At 36.6% G+C, this 26187-nt stretch overlaps 1 protein-coding gene across 2 annotated transcripts in view; it reads right to left on the bottom strand.

Annotated features, from left to right (window-relative positions):
- Positions 1-26187, bottom strand: part of ZMYM2 (zinc finger MYM-type containing 2) — a 105563-nt gene that overhangs the window by 14989 nt on the left and 64387 nt on the right. For both annotated transcript variants that reach the window (XM_058547790.1, XM_058547789.1), the window contains 9 exons: positions 14365-14530; positions 13349-13383; positions 6941-7070; positions 6105-6220; positions 5302-5473; positions 3879-4004; positions 2509-2603; positions 795-963; positions 165-316 (listed from right to left, as the gene is read on the bottom strand). In XM_058547790.1, coding sequence (XP_058403773.1) covers positions 165-316; positions 795-963; positions 2509-2603; positions 3879-4004; positions 5302-5473; positions 6105-6220; positions 6941-7070; positions 13349-13383; positions 14365-14530 — 1161 coding nt within the window. The remainder of the gene's footprint in view (positions 1-164; positions 317-794; positions 964-2508; positions 2604-3878; positions 4005-5301; positions 5474-6104; positions 6221-6940; positions 7071-13348; positions 13384-14364; positions 14531-26187) is intronic.

The following is a 26187-nucleotide window of genomic DNA, read 5'->3' as shown; positions in this document are numbered from 1 at the left end:
CGAATAGATTAAATTCTTTCTTGTTTTTCTTGGTAAGCCAATAAATCATCATGTTCCATAAAGCTAATATTCTTGAAGCATAACATTTCTCTCTCCAAGAACTACCACAACAACCTTTCTTATTAACATTATATATATTCAAAAGTAGCCATTAAGTTACTGACCTCCTGTATTCCAAGGCAAAGATAATAGATGCTGTCAGGAGCATAATTCTCTCCATTCGGCCGTCTGATCTCATTGACAAAATGGGCTAACCCATAGTTAAGCTCAGCTGTGGTGTGAGAGAGTAGATCCTCTTTTAACTTTACTGATTTAGCTAAAAAGAAATTAAAAACTTAGTAATTATTATTATTCACTGTCAAGATTAAGAAACTTTCTGAAATTTATTCTACATGAGAACTTAGTAAAATAAAAGCTACATTTAAATGTACTTAAAATGTTCTAACCTACATGTATTTTTTTTTTTTTTTTGTGAGGAGATCAGCCCTGTGCTAACATCCGCCAATCCTCCTTTTTTTTTTTTTTTGCCGAGGAAGACGGCCCTGGGCTAACATCCGTGCCCATCCTCCTCCACTTTATATGGGTCGCCGCCACAGCATGGCTCGCCAAAGCAGTGCGTCGGTGCGCGCCCGGGATCCGAACCAGCGAACCCCGGGGCCGCCGCAGCGGAGCGCGCGCACCCAACCACTTGCGCCACCGGGTCGGCCCCTACATGTATTTTTTTTAATTAAAGGTAGTTAATAAATATCTTGATTTTAAAAAGGACGTAGGGCAAACAAAATCAGAATACTTACGAGATTTTAGCTCATCTAATACCAGAAGATCTTCATCAAGTTGCCTAGTTTTGACCCAGTGTTTCCACGCGTTTACACCATACGTATATTTGAAAGGAAAGCTGCATTCTGAATTGTCAGAACTATCATCATGAGACTGGTATCCTGATACAGCTTTTCTCTTGGCTCCCTATTAGCAAAACACCACTGTAAGATTTTCTTTTTTTAAGCCTATATTATTTCACGACTTCATGTAACCCATCTCTCAACAAATGCAAATCAAAGAGAAATATATTTATATGCTTAAAATTGACTAGTATTCCTGAATTTGAGAACAGTTACCTATAAAATTACTTGAAATATATCTCCAAGAATGCCATATTTCTACATAAACCACTTTGTACAACAAAATCATCTTAACTTCTGCTGTGAGAGTCACTAATGAGGAGAAAATAATTAAATATAAGACGTAATTAATAAACTAAAAATCTAAAATAAAAGGATTCTAAATATTAATGTAAGAGAGAAACTGAAGAACTTTTCAATGACTCTACTTTATAGAGAATGACCACTCAACTCCTTTTCACTGTTTTTGTTTTTTGGGTTTTTTTTTGGTGAGCAAGATTGGTCCTAAGCTAACACCTGTTGCCAATCCTCCTCTTGTTGCTTGAAGAAGATTGTCCTTGAGCTAACATCTGTGCCCATCTTCCTCTATTTTGTATGTGGGTCACCACCACAGCATGGCTTGGTGAGTGGTGTAGGTCCGCACCTGGGATCTGAACCGGTAAACCTGGGCTGCTGAAGTGGAGTGCACCAACCTTAACCACTCCACCACGGGGCTAGGCCCCTCCTTATCCCTTTTTTGATGGCATTGTTTGCTACACAAAAGTTTTAAATTTTGATGTAGTCCAATTCATCTATTTTTTCCTTTTGTTCCTTGTGCTTTGGGTGTCATAACTAAGAATCAATGCATAACCTAAGGAAATAATGAAGATTTAGGCCTATGTTTTCTTCTAAGAGTTTTATAATTTTAGTTCTTAAATTTAAATCTTATGACCCATTTTGAGTTAATTTTTGTGTGTGGTGTTAAGTAGGAGTCCAACTTCATTCTACTACAGGTACTCCTTTTTCAGTTTTCTTTCTTTTTGGGGGGAGAAATTTGTGAAACTCATCTTTCTTTTCTTTCTTTTGATCTTTCTTTATGTTGGAAATTAGACATATAGAAAGTTGTTGATAAAATATTTAAAATAGTTACACCTGTTAATACATTTAGATTTGGTCTGCCTGAATGATTAAACTGTCTAGCATGTCTTCCTATGTGTTGGCATGCTTAAAAAAGACCAGATATAATAAACTGTGTACCTCAATCTCACTGATTAGTCTCATCAAAAATAATGGTAGAATAAACAACTCCCTGAAAATACACTCAATTCGTGTCAAAGAATTGAATTCTTTTTTAACAACTATGTCAACCTTTTATCAAGACAAAATTAAAAAGAAAAAACTAAGTGGCAATAATATTCACTCTTCTTCTATGAAATTACAACTAAATCTGAGACATTTTTATAACTTAGAAATGAAATAATAAAGACTTTACCTCTCAAAGTCTTTTTAAATCTAGAAAACAAAAATAGCTTCCCATATTCTCAGGCACCACGGAAGATGACTGTATCCTCACTCTATAACTATATAGAGAGAGATTAGGTAAATGCAAAAATACTGTTAAATTTTATACCTTTTTTTTAGATCCAGGTCTAGGCTGTTCCTCATATTCTTCTCCAAAAACAGGTGGTAATAAAAATTCATTTTCCATATCAAGCTCCTCAGCAGCTGACAATTGAATCAGAAGAACTTTCATTGCAAACAGAATAGCACAGGCTTATGTCACACAGCCAACAAAGAACTAACCACAGGATGTAAACAGGCACTTGTATATGGGGATAACCTGTGTGCTGGTGTGGAGAGTGAATGATTTTCTGTACCTATCATGGTCTATGAGTTATGCTAAACCTGTTCAGACTATTAAAAAACATGTATAATGAATATCAACACAGAATTTTCACGGAAATGTTTAAGACATCAGGCAAATTACTACAACCCAAAATTCAATTATAAGATCTAAATGATTTCAGCACAAATCTGTTTCAATTTATTAAATCTTTTCAAAAATAAAATGCTTTACATTCTATTCAATGTGCATATTCAGGGGCTGGCCCCGTGGCTTAGTGGTTAAGTGTACATGCTCCGCTACTGGCAACCCAGGTTCGGATCCCGGGTGCGCACCAATGCACTGCTTGTCCAGCTATGCTGAGGCGGCGTCCCACATACAGCAACGAGAAGGATATGCAACTATGACATATAACTATCTACCGGGGCTTTGGGGAGAAAAAGGGGGGAAAAATGTGCGTATTAGCCATCCATAGATTAAGAAAATAAGTAATGAAAAATAGAATACCTTTCTTTTACAACAAAAGATATGAAAATAATTATTTACCTTTGAAGGTAAACTTAATTTTCAAAAAGGTCTTAAGAAAAATACTATCAATATTTCTTTGTGTGTGTGTGTGTGTGTGTGTGTGAGAGAGAGAGAGAGAGAGAGAGAGAGAGGAAGATCAGCCCTGAGCTAACATCTGTGCCCATCTTCCACCACTTTATATGGGATGCAGCCACAGCATGACCTGACAAGCAGTGCCTCGGTGCGCACCCGGGATCTGAACCCCGGGAACCCTGGGCCACCAAAGCAGAGCGAGCGCACTTAATATGGGCCAGCCCCTACTATCAATATTTTATGCAAATTTTTTAAAAAGACACAAACACTTCTTTATTCTTTTCTCTATCTTCAAAATTTTCTATAATAAATTACTTTGAGAAAGTTTCTTTTCAAGGCTCTAAGAAATTCTTTTTAAGTCACTACAATTCAATCCTGTGCCTCATTTCACAAGTTAACTGTTGAGTTTTATTTGGGTAAAAAAGAAAAGACAAATATGAACAACAAAGGTAATGACCCAAACATTAAATGGTTAATGATCAGAACCAGAGTTACGGCTCCATAACTAAATTCCACAACCATAGCTCACACTGAAAGAATAATAGCATTTTGAGTACCTCTGGGAAAATCTATTTCAATATCCAAATCTGGTTCATACGGTACATCAGGCATGTTGGACTGTGTCTCTGGACCAGAGTTCTTCAAGAGATCTGAACCAATTACGTCTGTTTCAATAATTATACCTGTAATCAATCCACAATATCATAAGAAATCAAAATAGAAAACCTCAACAGTACCTGTATTTAATCTGGCAAAAGGAACTCATTTAACTGTAAATACAAAATAAGAATAAATACTTATATAAACATGTCATAAAAGGAAAAGGCATATAGCTATCTTGAAATGTAAACTACTATAAACTTTATTAATCACAAGTACACAAAAAATTTTAATCCTCTAAGTTTTTGACTGCCTCTCTTCAAAAGTTAATAGGCGTGCTTCGATAGTAGAACAACTCTGATATGTAGAGTATTTCTAAAAGCAATTTCTTGTCAAAAATAAACTAATGAGGGTGGATAACTGTAATTTTCAACATTCTTTTTGAATTGTGACCTAGGTTTTCCACATCATTCAATATATGCTTATTTACAACTGTCTTCTAATGTTCTGATCAGTTGCTTTCAAATGTTTTTGTATTGCAATCCACAGTAAGAAATGCACTTTATCCAGTTGAGGGTGGTAGTAGGAGACAGAAAGACAAACGTAGACACATGCACACACACACTGGAAACAAAGGTTTCACAAAACAATACCCTTTCTAGGATGAATTCACACTGATATTTTTTTTCCTGTTCCATTTCATTTTTTTAAAAAACTGGTTGCTACCCACTAAATTAATTTCCCAACCCCCTAACCAAGTACTTTACAAACACTGTCACATTATGAAATAATTAGAATTTATAACGTTTCTACTGTGCTCCAGGGTAAAGGGAATTAAGCAGCTCATGGTTGAAATAGGACTCTGGGTGTCACCAGAGAATTAAGGGTAGGACTAAATATTCTAAGAGAAAGAATCATCCACAAAACATTCATCATCATTCATCTGGCAAGCACTAGCCTAAGAGAAGTTAGGATCAACACTGGTTTAGACAATGCAAATTACCTTATTAGCATAATCAATAAAACAAAGTCGGGAACAACCATTACAAAATAAAGAGTTTGGATCACTGTTAAAGCCTACTGCAAGTTAGTTTTGTGACTGAGCTAGTCCATTAAAACAAGAACAATTTTGAGTTGATTTCACAACTCAAATCCTGTTACAATTGAAACAGAGACTGTACAAATTCCTGCTGGAAACGGGGCTTGGCATAATAGAGCACCTGGCTAGATACAGTGCGGCTCTCTTGATATAAAACACATTTTTGTTGCAATGCTTCCCCGACTCCCACATCAAGTTGAAGCACAACGACATGCCCTGGAACAAACTATATCAATTACAACACATATTAAAAACCCAAGGCGTAATAGAGTGTAGCTCACTGTTGATGTTGGCAGCTTCTGTTTTCCCCTCATCTTCAGTCATCATATCTGTCATTGTAAGCAACTCTGCATCAAGAGGATCTGAAGAAACTTTGCTTTTTAGCTCCTCAACTGCTGCAGGGATCTTCTCACTGCTGTCCAATGAGGCAGGCAGAAAAACAGGAACTGGCACCTAATTAACCAAAGGATTTACTGTTAGGTTTACTCAACACTAATAGGTATTTTTCCAAATTAAAAACTACTCTGACATATGATCTACTTTATAATACCATACTGGATAAAAGCTTTGGAAAGAATACATATCAAAACTAAGATATCAAGAAAACTCAGAATACAAGCAGCTACTTTTTAAAATAAAAATAAAAATTAAACAAAACAATTTCTGAGGTATTTCTGTCCCCAAGGGGTCTACAGTAGCCAAGCGCTGACACAGTGTCCTGAGTATTGCAAATGACTTACGATGAAATAATGTAATGACATTTTACATGGAACTCTATTCCATGTTTCAGTTCTAAACCTTACAGCTTCACAAATCTTTCTAAAATGAACTCAAATGTAAAACACAGTATGCGTAAAGCAGTCATAGAAATCTGCTAAACTTCACTCTCAAGGATGAACATATACCTGATTAAACACAAAGCAACAATGACAGAGATTCCATCAAACCTAAGTTAACTGTTGAAGAAAGGCAAAGACTCAACCCTCTGCTTTTACTAGCTTCACTAAGGTAGCAACTGCAACAACATTCTCCCACCTATGTCTGATAAATCTCAAAATGAAAAAGAACTTAAAATATGACTTACAGGAACAGGAACTGTAGTGGGAACAGGAATGTTCTGACTGTACATGTGCATAGGTACTGGGATATACACAGGCACAGGGATAGGCACTGGGACATATTCTGTCTTCCAATTATCATCTAAAAGTACAAAGAGTGTGTAAGGAGCAATGTTAACTAACACTGAAATATAGCTGCTCAATATTAAAATAATTTGGTAACAAAGAAAACTTTAAGTGCCTCAGTATCCATTTAAAAGAAATTCCCAGTTTTCATAAAATTAGGTAACTTAACAAAATTGAATGCAGTAGCTGTTCTAACTTATAGAAAGCACAAAGAGAATTTAGACTTTTTTTTAACAGAAAGAAAATATCTTTTAAAAACTTTATATAGTTTCAGACACCCTACCAGATTCGCCTCACAACTGTTGCAAAAAGGTTTATTTCATCAAACAATTAGAACACAGCTAACATCTAAATTAGAAGAAAACATATTTTAATTACTGCACCTCACTCTGACAAGGAAACAGAATTATCTTCATTACAGACCACACTTAAAGATGAATTTCTCAAGAGAACACTGTCACTTCAGTGGGTCTTGGCCTCAAGAACATTTTTGATACAGCATTTTTTCACTGGTGACATAATTTGTATTCTAGGCTTTTATCAGAGATTGATTTTCACTGATGATTTTAAACAATATGCTGTATTCTCAAGGTAATATATAAAATTGGATAAGCAAAATCAAAAGAAAATGACCAAACAAATCTATTCTGTAGCCTGTTATTTGAGAAAAAGCATGAATTTCTTTAGGTAAGGTATAGGTATAGGGAAGCATATAAGTCAGATTTTCCTAAGTTACCTGTCTGACAAGATTTGGTCTGCATGTGAGGTTTACAGTAAGTAGCTTTTGTCATTGTTAAAGGTTTGCAAAGAACTGCTTTGTTCTTCATCTCTTTGTTAGGTGTTGGAGAAGGAGGTGGTGCTGAACCCTATAGAGAAGCAAAGAGAAACACTGTATTTTTGCCTCTAATTTTTATTACTTCCTGGTGTTAATGAAATACTGGTTTCTAGGTCCTGCAGAGGGAACACACAAGAGTGGAAGAGTACAACCAAATTATGCTATTATTACTATGTTTACCATAGTCTTAATCTGGTAGCATCAAGATGAACCTATCTTAACTACTGGCAAAGCAGTAGTAATCATTCATTTTACAGATTTGTGTTACCTTCAAAGGATACCATCAGCATATTTGTAAAAAAACATTAAAAGACAATTCTCACTTTTAAGTACAAAAGCAAGGTTGTTAACCTGAATTTTAAAAATAATGAGACTCTTTTAAATTTATTTGAGAAAGAAAAAGGTTCCTGCAGTTACCATGGCTATCTGGTACTCTATCTCCCTCTACTGGATAAACAGCTTATATATGGTACTAAATTTGAAAAGATGAGAAAAATGAAAATAATTACCAAAAATATTATCAAACTTTAAGTTGTGTATTTCCTGTGTCCCAGCAATTGCAATTTTAGAAACTTATCCTGTAGATACAGTCTCTCAAATGTTTTTACTATGTTCACCATAGCATTTATTTGCAATTGAAACACACACACACACACACACACACACACACACACACACAAATAAAATCTAAAATAAGCTGAAGACCTGTCCATAAGGAACTAGTGCTCTCCATACCACCTATTGATACGGGGGAAAAGGTACAGAACACTAATACAGTCAATTCTCAACATCTGGGGTAGTCAAGTTCTCTACAGTTGTCCCGAACAGTTGCCATGAACACTGAACCATTGCTCCAAAAGGAAATACAGGGTTAGGTTCCCGAGAGCCTCTGGTCACAACATTCTCATCAACAGATCAATGCATAACCTTGTTTATGTCGAAACACACTTTATTTAACATCTATTTCTTACAAATATTTAGATGCAGTATTTCTTTATAATACATTACGATTACAGCATTTTTGTGTAATGTTCTCTACCATACTGTGATTATTGACTTTCACTCAGACATGTACATACACATGCAGATACAGTACACACATACTGTACATTGTATAGTAATGCAAATAAAGTCCTGAAAAAAACCCAAAGATGAAGCATTTAACGTTTTATAAAAACATTAACATCTTACTATTGGTAGAGCTGCATAATGTACAATGGGGCAGTGCACTGTGTGGCTAAACCTCTCAACCTTGGTGTGCCTCAGGACAACCAAGGGAGATGTTAATGGAATTTGTTCTGCAGAAGAGGAAGATGTCGATGAGGGTGGCATGGTGACACCTGGCAGTTCTACCTCAGGAGTTTGGCTCTTGCAACTTGTTGACAGTGTCAGCGATTTTCCCTCCCAAACTGGCTTCAAAAATTAAGTCAGCTTTGTCTGCTTGGCCTTTCACCTCAAATCTTTTAAGCATCTTGATATAAGACACAAACACAGTAGTGCTTAAATTTGAGGCTTTGCTCAAGCGTAGAGTCACATTCTTCCATGTCACTGACAATTTTTCCCACGGCAGAATTCCATTCCAATATTTTAGCTGCTGTTAGAGGGACAATTTTCGGGAGCCTTAGGCTGACTTTCGTCACCAAATCTGACACCTTGTTTTGCCGTCTTGTCCAGGTCTTCATTGGTGGCCTCTAACTGTCTTCTCTGCCAAGACTTCATCCACCTCTTCTTCCTTCATGTCCCCAAAGCCCTCTCCACTTATTTGCGTACAATACGCATTATGTTTTTAACACTGTTCTTTTTATTTTCTTCAGTAACACCTTCAAAGACTTCGAAGTTTTTCACACAATCTGGTGAAACATTTTCTTAACAGTTATTCACAGTAGCCTGCTTGATGCTGTCCTAAGCTGTGCCGGCATAATCAATAATGTTGCATATAGTGACTGACTTCCAGTAGTCTATCATGGTGGTTTCCTTGTTGGTGTTGAGATCCTCCCAAGCTCTTTCATGAAGCAGGCCTTGAAAGCTTTAATTATGTCTAATCAAGAGCTGGATGAGAGACAGAGTATTTGAGGGCATGAAAAAGAACTACACTGAGGTGGGCATTTTGGAGTTCTTCATGGCAATGGGTATTATACAACAATAAAACCTTGAAGGCAAGGTTTTCACTCTGGAGATAGTGTTCAACATCTAGGATGAAGCTGTTGTGAAACCAATTCTGGAATATTTGAGACACCAATCATGCTTTTTTGTCCCGCCTACAATGGATTGGCATAGATTTAAGTTTTTTCCCTTTAACTGCTCATAGATTTTGGGCTCTGTACAGCATAAGAGGTTTGCACTTAAAGTTACCCTTGGCACTGGCACACAATAGCAAGGATGCAGGGTTTCTGAATGATTTGAAACCAGGGGCTTTCGAGACCACTTGTATTACTTCGGTTCATTTGCCAAAGATTTTACAAAAAAACAAGTCAGTCTCATCAGCGTTGAAAAGCTGCTTGCCCATATAACCCTTTTCCTGCAAAACACTTAGCAGTTATTCTTCCACAGCATCCTGATCTGCAAAATCCGCCTCTCCTGCAACTTGAACATTTTTTGCACCATATCACCTTAAAATGTGTGAGCCGGCCTGCACTAAGCAAGAAAGGTTTAACATTTTCCTGATCCTAGGTAATATACTGTGAGCAGAAAGTCTCAAAATAATGCTGTTCACTATGCTTTTTTTAAAATCAGTCATAAGCTCACGAATCCACAAATTTGGTTACTATCTCATCTTTTCCATAGCTTCATCACGCACAACAGATTTTACTTTAGCACTTGGAGTTGCCTCATCTACAGACTGGCGAATTTCTCATTCCTTTTTCTGGATGTATCATATTGTTGATTCATAAACACTGAACTCACACCCAACTGAATGAAGTTCACCTAAGACACTTATTTCCTTCCTAAGGCACACAGCAGCCTCCTTGTGCTTAGGAACACAAGAGAGAACTATGTGTTCTATGAGAGAACTATGTTAGTACTATGCTTGGGGGACCTTTTGAACAGCAAAATCATCAACAAAAAGCACAAAAATACATAAAACGTGGCACTAATTAGACTGTGAAAGGGATACTTGTTTATGGTATGAGCTGAGACAAGAAGGTAAAGCCTTGCCCTGTCCGACCTTGGCAGGAAGATGTGCCTCAAGTGACTCATTTTTCATCGCTCTGCACATGTCTATAAATGACTTCGGAAAGTGCCAGGGGTATTGATTAGGGGTTACAAATAAATTTTAGGCAGTACGAAAATTTGCAAATATAAATAATGAGGATCAACTGTACTAAAACAAAGCACTAACTATTTAGAAGTTTATCTGTGCATATTTAAAGGTCTGGAAGGGTATAAATAAAAAAAAACCTGTTTATGGTGGATATCTTATGAGTTACAAATAAATACATAAGCCAAGGGGGCCAGTACTGGTATGAGCTTATTCTAGATTCATCAGGATTTCAAACCACATAATTAATCAAGCTATAAAAGATAAGAGTCGTGAACAAAGAGCTAGGGAACTTGGTTCTAACACTGCTGCTGTGTAACGTGAAGCAAGTCACTCAATCTCTTGTGCCTCAATTTCCCCAGCTGTAAAATGAGCAGAAAAATTTAACAACTATTGAGTATCTACTACATACCAAGCACTGGGTAAGTTTGGTCTGAACTGGAAAATACTTTAGAATCCTCACTTAAGAACAAGGGGTCCAAAATCACAGATGTTCTAGATTACTCAATGTTTTGTCTCCTGTCATTCTGCAAATATTACATTATGTCAATTGAACTATGCCACCTGGTGAAAACCTACACTTGATAATGCTTCTTACTTTTCTACTAGTCAATAGTCAGGATCTATACCTATTTATAATGAATACTGAATAAGGACACAAAATAATAAAAATTATAATGGCAAAAGCCATCACCTGTTGAGTATTTGCCATATGCCAGGGACTATGCGCTAGAGACAATGTTTGTGTCCCCCTAAAACTCATATGTTGAAATCTAATCCCCAATGTGATGATATTGGAAAGTGTGGCCTTTAGTTGCTGTTAAGGTCATGAGAGCAGAGCCCTCATGGATGAGATTAATGTCCTTATAGAAGAGAACCCAGAGAGATCCCTTACCCTTTCCACCATGTGAGAACACAGCAAAAAGATGGCCATCTACGAACCAGGAAGCAGGCCCTCACCAAACACCATATCTGCTGGCACCCTGATTTTTAAGACTTCCCAGCCACAGAACTGTGAGAAATAATATGTTGTTAATAAGCCACCTCATCTGTGGTATTGTTTTATAGTAGCTCAAACAGACTACGACACTATGTAAAGCACCAAAGTTACCTAACTCATGATAGGAGTTATTAAATCCTCATAACACCATAAGAGGTAGGTCTTTTTGTCACTCCCATGTTACAGATGAGGAAACTGAGGCTCAGAACTTACACAACCTGGTAAAGGTGACAGAACTAAAAGTTCGAGTAGATTCAACTGATTATATTCTTAATCTCTATATATACTGTCTCTATGAGGTCTCGAATATAACAGCTACCATGTCCTTAGCACTTACTGTGTGAGAAACCTGGGGTAGGTACTATCTTCATCCTCATTTCACAAAGAAGAAAATTCAATCAAAGAACAAGACTTGCCCAAAATTATATGGCTAAGCTCTCATCTTTTGAAGTTTATGGGGGGCGGGGGGGGGGAGGGTAATTAAAAGATTCCAAAATCCTAAAAAGAAAAGATGGGAGAGGACTTTGTAAGACAAAAGGCAGTAGCTGCAATGGCAGACTGACTTATCCTTCCCTACTAATAATCCTCCCTCCATCCTTCTGTCTGTCATATAACATGGTTCAAGTGCTGTGAGAGGAGAAAAGTATTTAATATTGTGCTGGTAGAAGGGATTTCTTGAAGCCTTGGTCAAAAGTGTGCATGTCTGAAACAAGGTTGAGGGGTTGCTTTTTGGCTGCACCAAGATAACAAAATAGGGAGTGATCATCTCTATATTTCTCAGCATGGATGAAAAGTGCCTGCTATTAAAATGAGATGATTCAGCTGAATACTTTTATGTACTTCTGAATTACCTGACTTAAAAATACATTTCCACAAAGTGGGGACACACAGGGGAGGAAGCAAAGGAGAAAGCACTCTTACTTTTCTAGGATTCTATTAACATTAAAAATAAGAACTGAATGGAATAACACAAAAACACCAATCTTTCACCTATATCAGTGACCCTAAACTGTCGTTACATATTAAAACCACCTGAAGAACTTTTCAAACATACAGGATTTCTCAGTTGGGGCCCAGACACTGAAAAGTCCCCAGGTTATTCTAATGTGTAACCAGAGCTAAGAACCACTGATTTATTCTTTCTTATCAGGACAAGAACGAGCCCAGAGAATTACTGTGATGCCAATAAATGACTCCTGTAGAGCTCCCCCTGGACACAGATGCCAGAAATACCAGTATCCCAACACTGGTGATTATTGCTAGACTTAGCACGCAGAGGGCAGGCTCACTGCTCTTCAAAGTGTGGAAAAATGCTCCCTCTTCCCTTTCTTCATTACACACTAATGGCCACTTTAAAACCTACAAAAGTCTTCAATTGCTAACATAAAAGCAGAATTTGATGTATTACACTAAAAGAAAGGAAAAGACTAAAGAAAAAAAAAAAGCAAATAAAAAAACCCAGGACACATTATGGAAGTATTTCTCAAATTTTAAAAGTCACAAATCCCAGCCCCAGCATAGATCCTCAGATCCCTACTTGAGAAATAAATGCATATCTGGCCCAGCCTATCCTTTCTCCCTCATTTCCCATGATTCCACTCCCTTTAAGCTTGGCACTAATGAACAGTTTTGCCAAAAATACATGCCCTTTGCACATTATTACTCCTCCTTTTCATCCCTATCTACCTGGAAACCTTCTACTCAACTGTTTAGAAGACTTTTCACAGCTGCCACGAACAGATACAGTCAATCACTTCAAACATACTATTGCTACTGTCTTAAAGATGCATCTATTATGAGTGCTTCAACTCAAATACCATTTATATGTCTATCTCCCCCAGTGTAGGTTTAGGCCATAATTAATTCACCTTTATATTCCCTAGCATTATGAAAGTACCTGTTTTAATACCAGGTAATTCAGCTGCATACTTCAACAGTCTCAACAGAAGAAAGTAAAAAAATCTTTTATTATGATCAGATCAAATTGGACTAATTATTTTTTTATCCCCACATTATCAAAATCAATATTTAGCACTTAAGCAATACTTACTGTCATTTTGGTTCGGGACGTCTGACAACCCTGATCTAAAAACATAAACAAATTTAAAATAAGATAAATATTACTTTCTTCAGAATTTTCTAAATCCGTATTTCTCATTAAGTTTTAATGATTTTTACAATAGTTACTGAAGAAAATATTTTAAGCTATTTTAAGTAAAGAATATAAATTTGAGAGCTGAAATACATAGCTAAATAAGTGGAATTAACTCTTTTCACATTTTGTCCTCTCAGAAAGTAAACATTGCTTTGGGGACAATATTATGTTCTTAAATTTAACTCTTAAATAAGTCACAACTTCTAAACAATTTTTATCGTTCCTCATAACCTACCCCGAAGCACATACAATTTGCTAAAAATAGTTTTCATTTAAAATTGAAGATGAGGAGCCGGCCCCGTGGCTTAGCGGTTAGGTGCACAAACTCTGCTACTGGTGGCCCGGATTCGGATCCCAGGCGTGCACCGATGCACCGCTTGCTGAGGCGGCGTCCCACATACAGCAACTAGAAGGATGTGCAACTATGACATACAACTATCTACTGGGGCTTTGGGGAGAAAAAGGGGAAAAAAAAAAGGAGGAAGATTGGCAATAGATGTTAGCTCAGGGCCGGTCTTTCTCAGCAAAAAGAGGAGGATTGGCACGGATGTTAGCTCAAAGCTGATCTTCCTCACAAAATAAATAAATAAATAAATAAAATAAAATTGAAGATGACACATGATAGGTAGATGAATTTTTAAAAATTTTTGTTATAATTCTGTTTAGCTTCTCTGTGTCTCCAACTGGACTCTATTGCTTCAACTAGCACTAAGTTTTTAGAAGAGAATAAAATAAAAAGCAATACATCTAGAGAAACATCATACAGGGCACTTCCACCCAAAGAAACTACAGAAGTTGCTGTTAAACTATCTTCAAAGGCAACTATTCATTATCATTACTTTGAATTCAGATCTAAGAAACCAAAGGATACTGTATAGGTTTTTCAAGTTACTACTTAAATTATTACATACCATAATGTAAGTTTTCAGGTCCTTTCTGAGTTGTCATGTTGGGCTCGTTTTGCTGACAGTAGAAACGTAATAAGCAATGTTGATCACAGAAATGTTTCATTTCCCCACGCCACTGCACTCTCTCTTTAAGAGATCCTTGAGATTTACAACAGTCACACCTTGCAGCCTTAATAAAAAAAAGAAAGTATCAGACATTTCGAGTTAGAAAGTTTAAAAAGTCAGATATGTATTTTTAAAGATTTCTAAGTTTATCAGTGATTATTGCCAAATGATAAAACAATGTCTGATAAAGAAAAAATAAAATTATAATATAAATCGTAAACATACAGTAAAATCCACAATAAAAGTAAAAAAAAAAAAAAAAGGTAGCAATTTACCTAATTGTCAAAATCCCTTTCTATACTTACCAGAAGTCAAAGACCAGCAGTACAAACATAGGATAATCAAAAGGGGAACATTGGCAGACCAAACTGGTACAATATATTTTAATGTTTTGAGGGCCATAATGATATACTGATAGAAGTCTCCTACAATCATATTACATTGAAAATCTCTGATTAATGGATCAATTTCCCAGGTTCAACTGATAGTTCATAATAAATCAATTTAAAGAAGTTGTATAAGACCAGAATAATTTTGAAGCTCTTATGATGAGAAAATGATGGATGTTAACTTGAATTATTTTTGTTTCTCAACAGTTTAATATAACAAATCTGAAGAGCTCTAATAATTACACTAATTTAATTTTAATAACAAGAACTTCAGTTCATGTTTTAAAACACTCCATGTTTAAATGTTTAATTAATTAAAAAACAATTACATTTTAAGACAACAAATTTGATCTATATCTAGGAAAACAACCAGCTCTGACTGGTCTGCCAATATGCAAAATAAAACCGACTAAAATTCATACATTAAGAGTTATACTTTATGATGATGAATCAATACTCTAGAGACAAATTTTTATCTTTTAGTATCCCCTTTTCCCTCCATTTCGCCCATTTTCACTATTTCTTAACATCTTAATGAGTGAACCAAAAGATATAAATGATTAATTTCAAATATAGTTCCTTTAATAATTAAGTTTCTGATCTAGTTAGAGTAGAAGTAAATTACTATAATTTTTTAAATTATCCTTTGGTTTAACTAACAACTTAGAAGTTTTGATAAAGCAATAAATACTAAATATGTTGTAGTTCATAATAATCATGGCTGTAGCTTTTCCTCATTACTCTAAATAATCTAAAGGTTATACTGTGGGCTTTGAAACCTCTCACTTTATGTCTCAACAGGAGTTCAATGAGTACATACTATGTCAAAATTCCTAGTCAGGAGTATTAACAAATGATTGTGTTGGTAAACAGGTCTTATATAACAAACATACCCCAAGGTTAGAACACAGGCTCTTTTTTTTCTCCAGGTCAGGTATTTCTCCTGCTGAATAAATGTTAAATGAATGAAGATTTGTAGTATAAATTATGACTATTACGTGATGCCAATATCACATCTCTTGTCCAAAAAACTGAGCTCAAATCTTACACTGCTGCTAATATTATGTGGTAACCTCAATAACATTAACAACTTAATATCAACCAAGTCATTTTTACTCAATAATGAAAAAAGTCCCTATGTAAAATTTTCACCAGTCAAAAACTGTTCCTTAAAATAACCATTAAAAGATTCCAGGTTTCAAGTTTTTTCCCTTTTTATACTTTATACTCAAAGAAAAGACAAGGGCACCAAGGAAGGAACTGAAAGCTTAACACTCTATTCAGGAGTCTCAACAGTGCAAGAACAGAGCAAAAGTGAAGCTGTAGCCCAACTACCTCATTCATAGAGAATCTGAAAAATAAAAGCCCAGCAAGCTATATCTAATCTCTATAATCCTCACAACATTACTAGAAACTAAGGTCCAAATAGGTTAAGTGATTTGTCTAAGGCAAAATATTAAAAATGCAAAGACACGATTCAAAGCAGGCAATCCAAGTCAAAACCTGGACTTTATTTAGTACACCAAGTTATAAAGACAATGGAAAGACAGAATGAGTAAATATAACTAGAGAATAAAAATCCTAATAAAAGTAAAATGCTGCAAGAAGGTTCTCAATGTAACATCTAAAATCCAAATCAATTTGTATAAAACATATTCAAATCACTACATGTACTAGGCTGACTCTTAGTATATGTATATTACATATCAGATCTCTTGTTCAGAAAATTGTGAGCTCGAATCTTATATTGCTGGTAATATTATGTGGTAACCTCAATAACATTAACACTTAACATCAACCAGGTCATATTTTACTCAATAATGAAAAAAGTCCCTATGTAAAATTTACACATTTACACAATATTTAGAAGGCCACGGGCATAAAACCAAGCACATTCCACCCAAAGAATTGGAACAATGAAATCACTTCATTATTTTGTAATTATAGACATTTGGATTTTGTAGTAACAATACTTAAAATTCCTTTGTTCCAGAAGATTCAAAATAAATTTAGATGATTTCTCTCTATCCGGAAAAAAAAGGAAGCAAGATTAATGCCAATTTGCAAATGGAAACAAAATGTGTATATATTTTTTCAGGAAAGAATAATAACAGAACTCAATACTGATTCCAAATTTAATGCCATAACCAAAATTTTAGAGCTTGTGAACCTCTTTTGTTTCTTGTTTTTTCTTTTACAGCCACTAATGCAAACTCCTGGTAAGTGTTTGGAACTGAACTAAAATACAACGACTAATCTGAAAACATCATTAATGACCATCATTCCTTACCAACACCACTCCCAACCACAAGAGAGAACTCTTACGAAAGGTTAACATTTCTATAGCATAAGAACTGAAGTGTGACTTAAGTCTCTGGTTTAAAAGGTTTTCCTGGGCCGGCCCCGTGGCTTAGGGGTTAAGTGTGAGCACTCCGCTGCTGGCGGCCCGGGTTCAGATCCCGGGCGTGCACCCACGCACTGCTTCTCCGGCCATGCTGAGGTCGTGTCCCACATACAACAACTAGAAGGATGTGCAGCTATGACATGCAACATCTACTGGGGCTTTGGGGGTGAAAAAATAAATAAATAAAATCCTTAAAAGGTTTTCCTATCACTGTGGAAAATTGGGAATTGTATGTTATTTTGCAAAAAAAAAAAAAAAAAAAAAAAGGCCAGTGATTCAAACAAATCTAAATAATAGGCAGGTACTAAACTCTTAATTCAAAAACCTTAATCCAACCTCTCAGCTAATACAGAAATCTCTTCTTAATAGACAAAAGATCATTCAGCCTGTACTGACATAGTCCCTTACATTATTGGACAGTTTCAACTTTTCATTTTTAGTTGATGTATAGATACACACACACATCCTTGTAACTTTCCCATTCACTTGTTCCCCATTTCATCATTCACATCTAATTTTGTAAGGGGGAACCATGAACATAAATGAATTAGGGGATTTTACCGTCATTGTAAAAAGGCATTCTTTATGATATCCCAATATATCTTTCTGAGTACAACAGAGTTATTAAAAAAAAAAAAAGAATGCAGTGATAAAAGAGTAGGTGATTGGGCACTATGCAAAGCATTTAAGTGATAGGAATTCTTCAGTCACCCAAAAAGCACATTTAAAGCAAGAATATTAGATATTCTTTCTCAAATTAATTTTAAAAAACAATTTTTTTAAAAAAATCAGTATTTCTAGCAATTTATAGACAAAAACAGAAAAAATTTAAAAGCCCAATAATATTTTTCATTCAGCTATCATTTTATAACTAAAATTTACTAAAACTTTAAGTATTCATTTAATTAAAGCCCGTAAGTCATACAGTTAGACTATTACAGGGTGTTTGCACTAAAGAATTTAATATTGCTACCATTCACTACGGGTTTGTAAAACAAATCAAAACTTGTGTTAAAAAACTGTAATCTGAAGTAACAAGTTTAAGAAAAGCTTATTAGTAGTAGTAAGAAGTACTCGTACTCGACGTACTAGTACTTTCTTGGGAAACAGTGGACCTTTTGAATTATCTTCGCTATATATCAAACACCTGGCTATTACTGCATTACAATACTAAATCGTTTTTCTCCAAAAATTTTAAACTTACAGAAATCAAAAGAACTATCCTCCCATCTGGTTTCACATTATGCCTGGAAACATTTACTTTGAGGAAAAGTAAAATCTACTTCCTTCTAAAGAGTTATCTGGGAGAAGAAAAAAACAATTTTATTCTCAGCATTTTTTGGTTGCATGTTTTCAACATATTTTATATTCCAATTTAGAAGAGCGAGTATTTAATAATCCTGTTTTAAATCCAAAAGCAAACCATTATACAGACCAGAAAACACAGATATTCAAAATGTCTTGTCAAGTAAAAGAAACATAAGTAGTTAACTTCAAAATTATAATACTAAATATTTAAATTAAATTTAAATAAATGAAACTGAAGTTATTTATACTCTAGGTAGTCTCTCAAAATTGAAGCACAAAGACAAGAGAAAGTAAAACTCAATGCATATGCTCCTTCATGTGCAGGCAGCAAATGTTCATGACTAAAGGTAAAGTAACAACTGAACTGGCTAGCTGTTGCTTTTAGTTTCCCTGATGGGGCACTTTTTTTTAATTCCTAATAAAAGCTGGACTGACTTTTTTTTAATGAACTAAAGGACAATTTAATGAAAGTAAAGGACATTTTTTAATGAACTAAAATCTAAAACTCTGTAATCCTAAATTGAAAAAGTGGAAGCAGAAAGAAGGTCAAAAAATAATTTGGTTGGGACTCTATTTACCACATGTTCAAGATGATATGATGCTAGCAGTGAACAGAAGGGACTCATGAGAGGTATAAGAAAGTACAGTTTGATTCAATTAGAAAGCACACGGAACAAAGTTATTCTTTGATTATAATACTGGCTGTCTCCACAGAGAGGCCAACGACGAATCAGGAAGGACAACTCTTTTCTTCATTTTGAAAGTTGTATTCCTATTGATCATATATTTAATAAAACATCATTGTTACTTGCTTTACAAATTCACCGAGTGACAAAAATTTTCTTACCTTTATTCCTCAGATTAGTACAGTATGTAATAGTGCTATTGTGTATATTATACAAAAATGTATTGGTTTTAAAATAAGAAGAAATAATAATAAACATGTGTTTAATGTATAGAATACTAACATTAAACATAAACATAATTATAGCTGGTTATTTAACTAACATATTCTTATGTGCTGAAATGCACTGCCTCACTGAAATTTGATCATTGCACGATGCATGAATAAAAACATTATATGCAATTATCTTTTAAAATAAATAACAGAAGGGCCGGGCCGGTGACTTGTTGGTTCAACGCACGAACTCTGCTACTGGCGGCCCAGGTTCGTATCCCGGGCACGCACCGACGCACCGCTTCTCCGGCCATGCTGGGGCCACGTCCCACATAGAGCAACTAGAAGGATGTGCAACTATGACGTACAACTATCTACTGGGGCCTTGGGGAGAAAAAGGGAAAAAAGGAAGGAGGATTGGCAATAGATGTTAGCTCAGGGCCAGTCTTCCTCAGCAAAAAGAGGAGGATTGGCATGGATGTTAGCTCAGGGTTGATCTTCCTCACAAAAAAAAACAAAACTTAAAGTTTTAGATTCATGATTACACAATTAGGAAGAAATTTGTATAATAAAATAATGACAGGGAAATCGTCATTATCACATGGTAACAACTTCTGTATCAAACAATAAAATAAATGATGAAGAAGGTAACAGATAATAATAAAATGAAATTTCACATTTGTAGCCACTAAATAACAATTGTTTTGAGATTTATCCAAATTTTCAAAAATAAAACCACATAAACAACGGAGAAGGTGTATTTGTGTACGCTAAACTAAAATTGAGCATTTAAAGCCATTCAAGTAACATTTTCTGAGTGATTTCTCAAAATTGCTACTGTCTATAATAGAAGAAGACATTGGTTTAGACTAAAAGGTATGTACCGAGGGTGTTAGTATATTTGTCCTGTGTGTTTCTAAAATTTGAACCTTAATTCTAAGGCTTAAATTAGTTAGAAGCAACAGTAAAATAATGAAGTAACTTAAAAGTGCACCAAAACTCCTAGCCGCGACAACCTCTTACAATTTGGAAAGTATCTTCCTCTTTAAAAAAAAAACAAGTTAGTTAACATGTGGAGATATCTCGAGACAAGATGGCGACGTAAGCAGACTTGGAACTCACCTCCTCCCGTGGACACAGCCAATATACAACTACTCATGGAAGAACTACCCGAGACAGAACTGAAAACTGGATAAGAGGAACTCCTGCAACAACGGACAATCCTAACTGAGGTAGAAGAGGCAGAGGCTCCCTTCTGGAGAGGAAAAACGCCGCCTTCACAAGCCGCCAGCTTCACGGCCACTGGGAGCAGCTCACAGGTACGCAGCCCTCCCTGGAGGCGCGGGGCCCTGAGCCAGGGAGCGCCCCCGCTGTGGGCATTTTGTGGACCCAGCACAATCCAGACCAGCGGCATAATATCTGACTTTGCCTGCTACTAAAACATTTGGGAGCACCCCCAGAAAACCCGGTTCACAAAGAAACTAAAACCGGCTCTTGAAGGGTCCATGCGCAAACTCACCCGTTTCAGACAGCATCCTAAAATCACCAGAAAGAAAACTGCAAAAAGAGACTCACCTAATAGGCCCTGAGTGCATTTCGGTGAGGGGTGAGACCTCTCCAGGGACTGGGACATTGGCGGCGGCCATTGTTGTGGCCTGGTGTGGGCGTGCTGACACAGACGCCATTGGAGTTCTCCCTGAGGCCTGCAAGCCCAGGGTCTGCCCCACCCGCTACAGCACCGATTTAATCCAGCTCAGCCAAGGCGGGCAGCCCACCCTAGAGACTGGCCCCACCCAACAACAAGCCCTCAGGCAACTTGTGGGCCTGCATAGATTGGTGACTGGATTCTCGGCAGCCTGGAAACTGAGGCCACTTTAGCGGGGCAGGGTGTGCACAAGGAGCCAGTGGAGAGTGTGGGGCGCTGGCGGAGCGTGTGGGGCTCCCACCGGGGAGAGACTGGGTGCGCTTGGGGAGGTCGGGGAGCGCACACGGGGCAGGACTGTGTTGACTGTGTGTGTGGACCTGTGGGCGGCAGGGCTTATCAGCTGCATAAGACTTGTGCTTCTCAAAGAGCCACATACGGGGTTTGCCCCACCTTCCAAAGCTTGAAACCATTGGGTGCTCCTGTGCCTGAGGCCAGCCCCACCCAGCTGCAATCCTCAGCGAGCTGACAGGAGACCTAATAGGCTAAAGGCTTACAGCAATTGTAAGGCCCTGAGCCTAACAACCTGCCACGCTAGGGGCCTACTCACTTAAAAGAAATACTGCAACTCAAATGTGGTATTAGAACTTGCAGCCAACTGTGCTGGGGCTGCCCACACCTGATAAAGAGACTGAAGGGCCCACAACAACTACAAGCAGCTGAGCATTACAACAGCTAGCCAGGAGCATAACTCGGCCTCCCTGGGTGCCTACAGGGAGAGCAAACAGGCCACAACAGAAGGACACACGTAGCCCACATAGGGGTCACCCCTGAAACACTGAGAACTGAGGAAAGCACACTGGAAGCCTCCTAAGGCATCACTTACATAAGGTCACCTATCCAACAGCAGGAGACGTAGCTGACCTACCTAATACGTAGACACAAGCACAGGGAAAGAGGCAAAATGAGGAGGCAAAAGAATACATTCCAAGTAAGGGAACAGGACAAAACCCCAGAAAAGGAACTAAGTGAAACAGAAATGAGCAACCTACCTGACAGAGAGTTCAAACTAAGAGTGTTAAGGATGCTCACTGATCTGGGGAGAAGAATAGATGAACTCAGTGAGAATGTCAACAAAGAAATGGAAGATATAAAAAAGAACCAATCAGAAATGAAGAATACAATACTGGAAATGAAAAATTCATTAGAGGGACTCAAAAGCAGAGTAGAGGATACAGAAGAAAGGCTCTGTGAGCTGGACGAAAGACTACAAGAAATTACCCAAGGTGAACAGGTAAAAGAGAAAAGAATTAAAGAGAGTGAGGACAGTCTAAGGGACCTCTGGGACAACATCAAGCACACTAACATCCGTGTTATAGGTGTCCCGGAAGGAGAAGAGCGAGACAAGGGGGCAGAGAATCTATTTCAAGAAATAATAGATGAAAACTTCCCTAACCTAAGGAAGGAAACAGACATCCAGGTACAGGAAGCACAGAGAGCCCCAAACAAGATAAACCCAAAGAGGCCAACACCAAGACACATCATAATCAAAATGTCCAGAATTAAAGATAAAGAGAGAATCCTAAAAGCCGCAAGAGAATGTCAAGTTACATACAAAGGAAACCCCATAAGGCTATCAGCTGACTTCTCAGCAGAAAACTTACAGGCTAGAAGAGAATGGCATGATATATTTAAAGTGCTAAAAGGAAAAAACTTACAGCCAAGAATACTCTACCCAGCAAGGTTATCATTCAAAATGGAAGGAGAGATCAAAATTTTCCCAGACAAGCAAAAATTAAAGGAGTTTATCACCAAGAAACCAGTGCTACAAGAAATGTTAAAGGGACTGATTTAAGGAGAAAAGAGAAGACCACAAATAGGAAAAATTATCTATTTCCATGATAAGAACGTAATGGATACAAATGCACAAAAAAGAGCTTAGATATGATATCAAAAACATAAAAGGAGGGAGGAGTGGAGTTAATGAGTACAGCTTTCAGACAGAGGTCAAACTAAAGTGACCATCAATTCTGTATAGAAGAAGAAAGGAACAGAGAAGGACTACTAAAACACTGAGGAAAAAAAAAAAGTTAAAAAATGGCAGTAAGTACATACTTATCAATAGCTACTTTAAATGTCAATGGACTAAATGCTCCAATTAAAAGGCATAGGGTGGTTGACTGGATAAAAAAACAAGACCCATATATATGCTGCATACAAGAGACACACCTCAGACCTAAAGACACTCACAAACTGAAAGTGAAGGGATGGAAAAAGATACTCCACGCAAATGGCAATGAAAAGAAAGCTGGGGTAGCAGTACTCATATCAGACAAAATAGACTTTAAAACAAAAACTGTAAAAAGAGACAAAGAAGGGCATTACATAATGATCAAGGGAACAATCCAACAAGAGGATATAACACTTGTAAATATCTACGCACCCAATGTAGGTGCACCTAAATATATAAAGCAATTATTAACAGACATCAAAACAGAAATAGACAGTAACACAATAACAGTAGGGGACTTGAACACTCCACTTACACCAACAGATAGATCATCCAAACAGAAGATCAATAAGGAAACATTGGCCTTAAATGACACACTAGAACAGATGGACCTAGTAGATATATACAGAGCATTCCATCCGAAAATCGAAGAATACACGTTCTTTTCAAATGTACATGGAACATTCTCCAGGACTGATCACATACTAGGCCACAAAACAAGTGTCCATAAATTTAAGAAGACTGAAATAATACCAAGCATCTTTTCTGACCACAATGGTATGAAACTAGAAATCAACTATAGGAAGAAAATCAGAAAAGCCACAAATACGTGGAGATTAAACAAAATGCTACTGAACAACGACTGGGTTAACGAAGAAATCAAAGAAGAAATCAAAAAATACCCGGAGACAAATGAAAATGAAAATACGACATGCCAGAATTTATGGGATACAGCAAAAGCGGTTCTAAGAGGGAAGTTTATAGCGATACAGGCCTATCTCAACAAACAAGAAAAATCTCAAACAATCTAACAATGCACCTAAAGGAACTGGAAAAAGAACAAACCAAGCCCAAAACCAGTAGAAAAAGGGAAATAATAAAAATCAGAGCAGAAATAAATGAAATAGAGACCAAAAACAATAGAAAAAATTAATAAAACCAAGAGCTGGTTCTTTGAAAAGATCAACAAAATTGACAAACCTTTAGCTAGACTCACCAAGAAAAAAAGAGAGAAGGCACAAATAAGTAAAATCAGAAATGAAAGAGGAGAGGTTACAACAGACACCTCAGAAATACAAAAGATTATAAGAGAATACTATGAAAAGATATATGCCAACCAAATCGACAACCTGGAAGAAATGGATAAATTCTTAGAATCATACAACCTTCCAAAACTGGATCAAGAAGAAGTAGAGAATTTGAATAGACCAATCACCAGTAAGGAGATCGAAACAGTAATCACAAACCTCCCCAAAACTAAAAGTCCAGGACCAGACGGCTTCCCTGGTGAATTCTACCAAACATTCAAAGAAGACTTAATACCTATCCTTCTGAAACTCTTCCAAAAAATTGAGGAGGGGGGGAAGCTCCCTAACTCATTTTACGAAGCTGACATTACCCTGATACCAAAAGAGACAAGGACAACACAAAAAAAAGAAAATTACAGGCCAATATCACTGATGAACATCGATACAAAAATCCTCAACAAAATACTAGCAAATCGCATACAACAATACATTAAAAACATTATACACCATGATCAAGTGGGATTTATTCCAGGTATGCAGGGATGGTTTAACATTCGCAAATCAATCGACGTAATACACCACATTAATAAAATGAAGACTAAAAATCACATGATCATCTCAATAGATGCAGAGAAAGCATTTGACAAGATACAGCATCCATTTATGATAAAAACTCTGAATAAAATGGGTATAGAAGCAAAGTACCTCAACATAATAAAGACCATATATGACAAACCCACAGCTAATATCACCCTCAATGGTGAAAAACTGAAAGCTATCCCTCTAAGAACAGGAACCAGACAAGGATGCCCACCGTCACCACTCCTATTTAACATAGTACTGGAAGTCCCAGCCAGAGCAATCAGGCAAGAGAAAGAAATAAAAGGGACCCAAGTTGGAAAGGAAGAAGTGAAACTGTCACTATTTGCAGATGACATGATTTTATATATAGAAAACCTTAAAGAATCCACCAGAAAACTTTTAGAAGTAATAAACGAATATGGTAAAGTTGCAGGATACAAAATCAACATACAAAAATCAGTTGCATTTCTGTACACTAACAACGAAGTAGCAGAAAGAGAAATTAAGAATACCATCCCATTTACAACTGCAACAAAAAGAATAAAATACCTAGGAATAAACTTAACCAAAGAGGTGAAAATCTGTACACCGAAAACTATAAAACATTTCTGAAAGAAACTGAAGACACAAAGAAATGGAAAGATATTCCGTGCTCTTGGATTGGAAGAATTAACATAGTTAAGATGTCCATACTTCCTAAAGCCATCTATAGATTCAATGCAATCCCTATAAAAGTTCCAACAACATTTTTCACAGAAATAGAACAAAGAATCCTAAAATTTATATGGAACAAAAAAGACCCCGAATAGCTAAAGGAATCCTGAGAAAAAAGAACAAAGCTGGAGCTATCACACTCCCTGATTTCAAAATATACTACAAAGCTATAGTAACCAAAACAGCATGGTACTGGCACAAAAACAGACACACAGATCGATGGAATAGAATCGAAAGCCCAGAAATAAACCCACACAGGTATGGACAGCTCATCTTTGACAAAGGAGCCAAGAACATACAATGGAGAAAAGAAAGTCTCTTCAACAAATGGTGTTGGGAAAACTGGATAGCCACATGCAAAAAAATGAAAGTAGACCCTTACCTTACACCATACACAAAAACTAACTCCAAATGGATTAAAGACTTGAATGTAAGACCTGAAACTGTGAAACTTCTAGAAGAAAACATAGGCAGTATGCTCTTCGACATCGGTCTTAGCAACATCTTTTCAAACACCATGTCTGAC

The sequence above is a fragment of the Diceros bicornis genome, chromosome 9, assembly GCF_020826845.1.
Source record: "Diceros bicornis minor isolate mBicDic1 chromosome 9, mDicBic1.mat.cur, whole genome shotgun sequence".
NCBI classification, from domain to species: Eukaryota; Metazoa; Chordata; class Mammalia; order Perissodactyla; family Rhinocerotidae; genus Diceros; species Diceros bicornis.
Note: the sequence above shows the minus strand (reverse complement) of the source record. Positions and strands in the feature narration are given on the sequence as shown.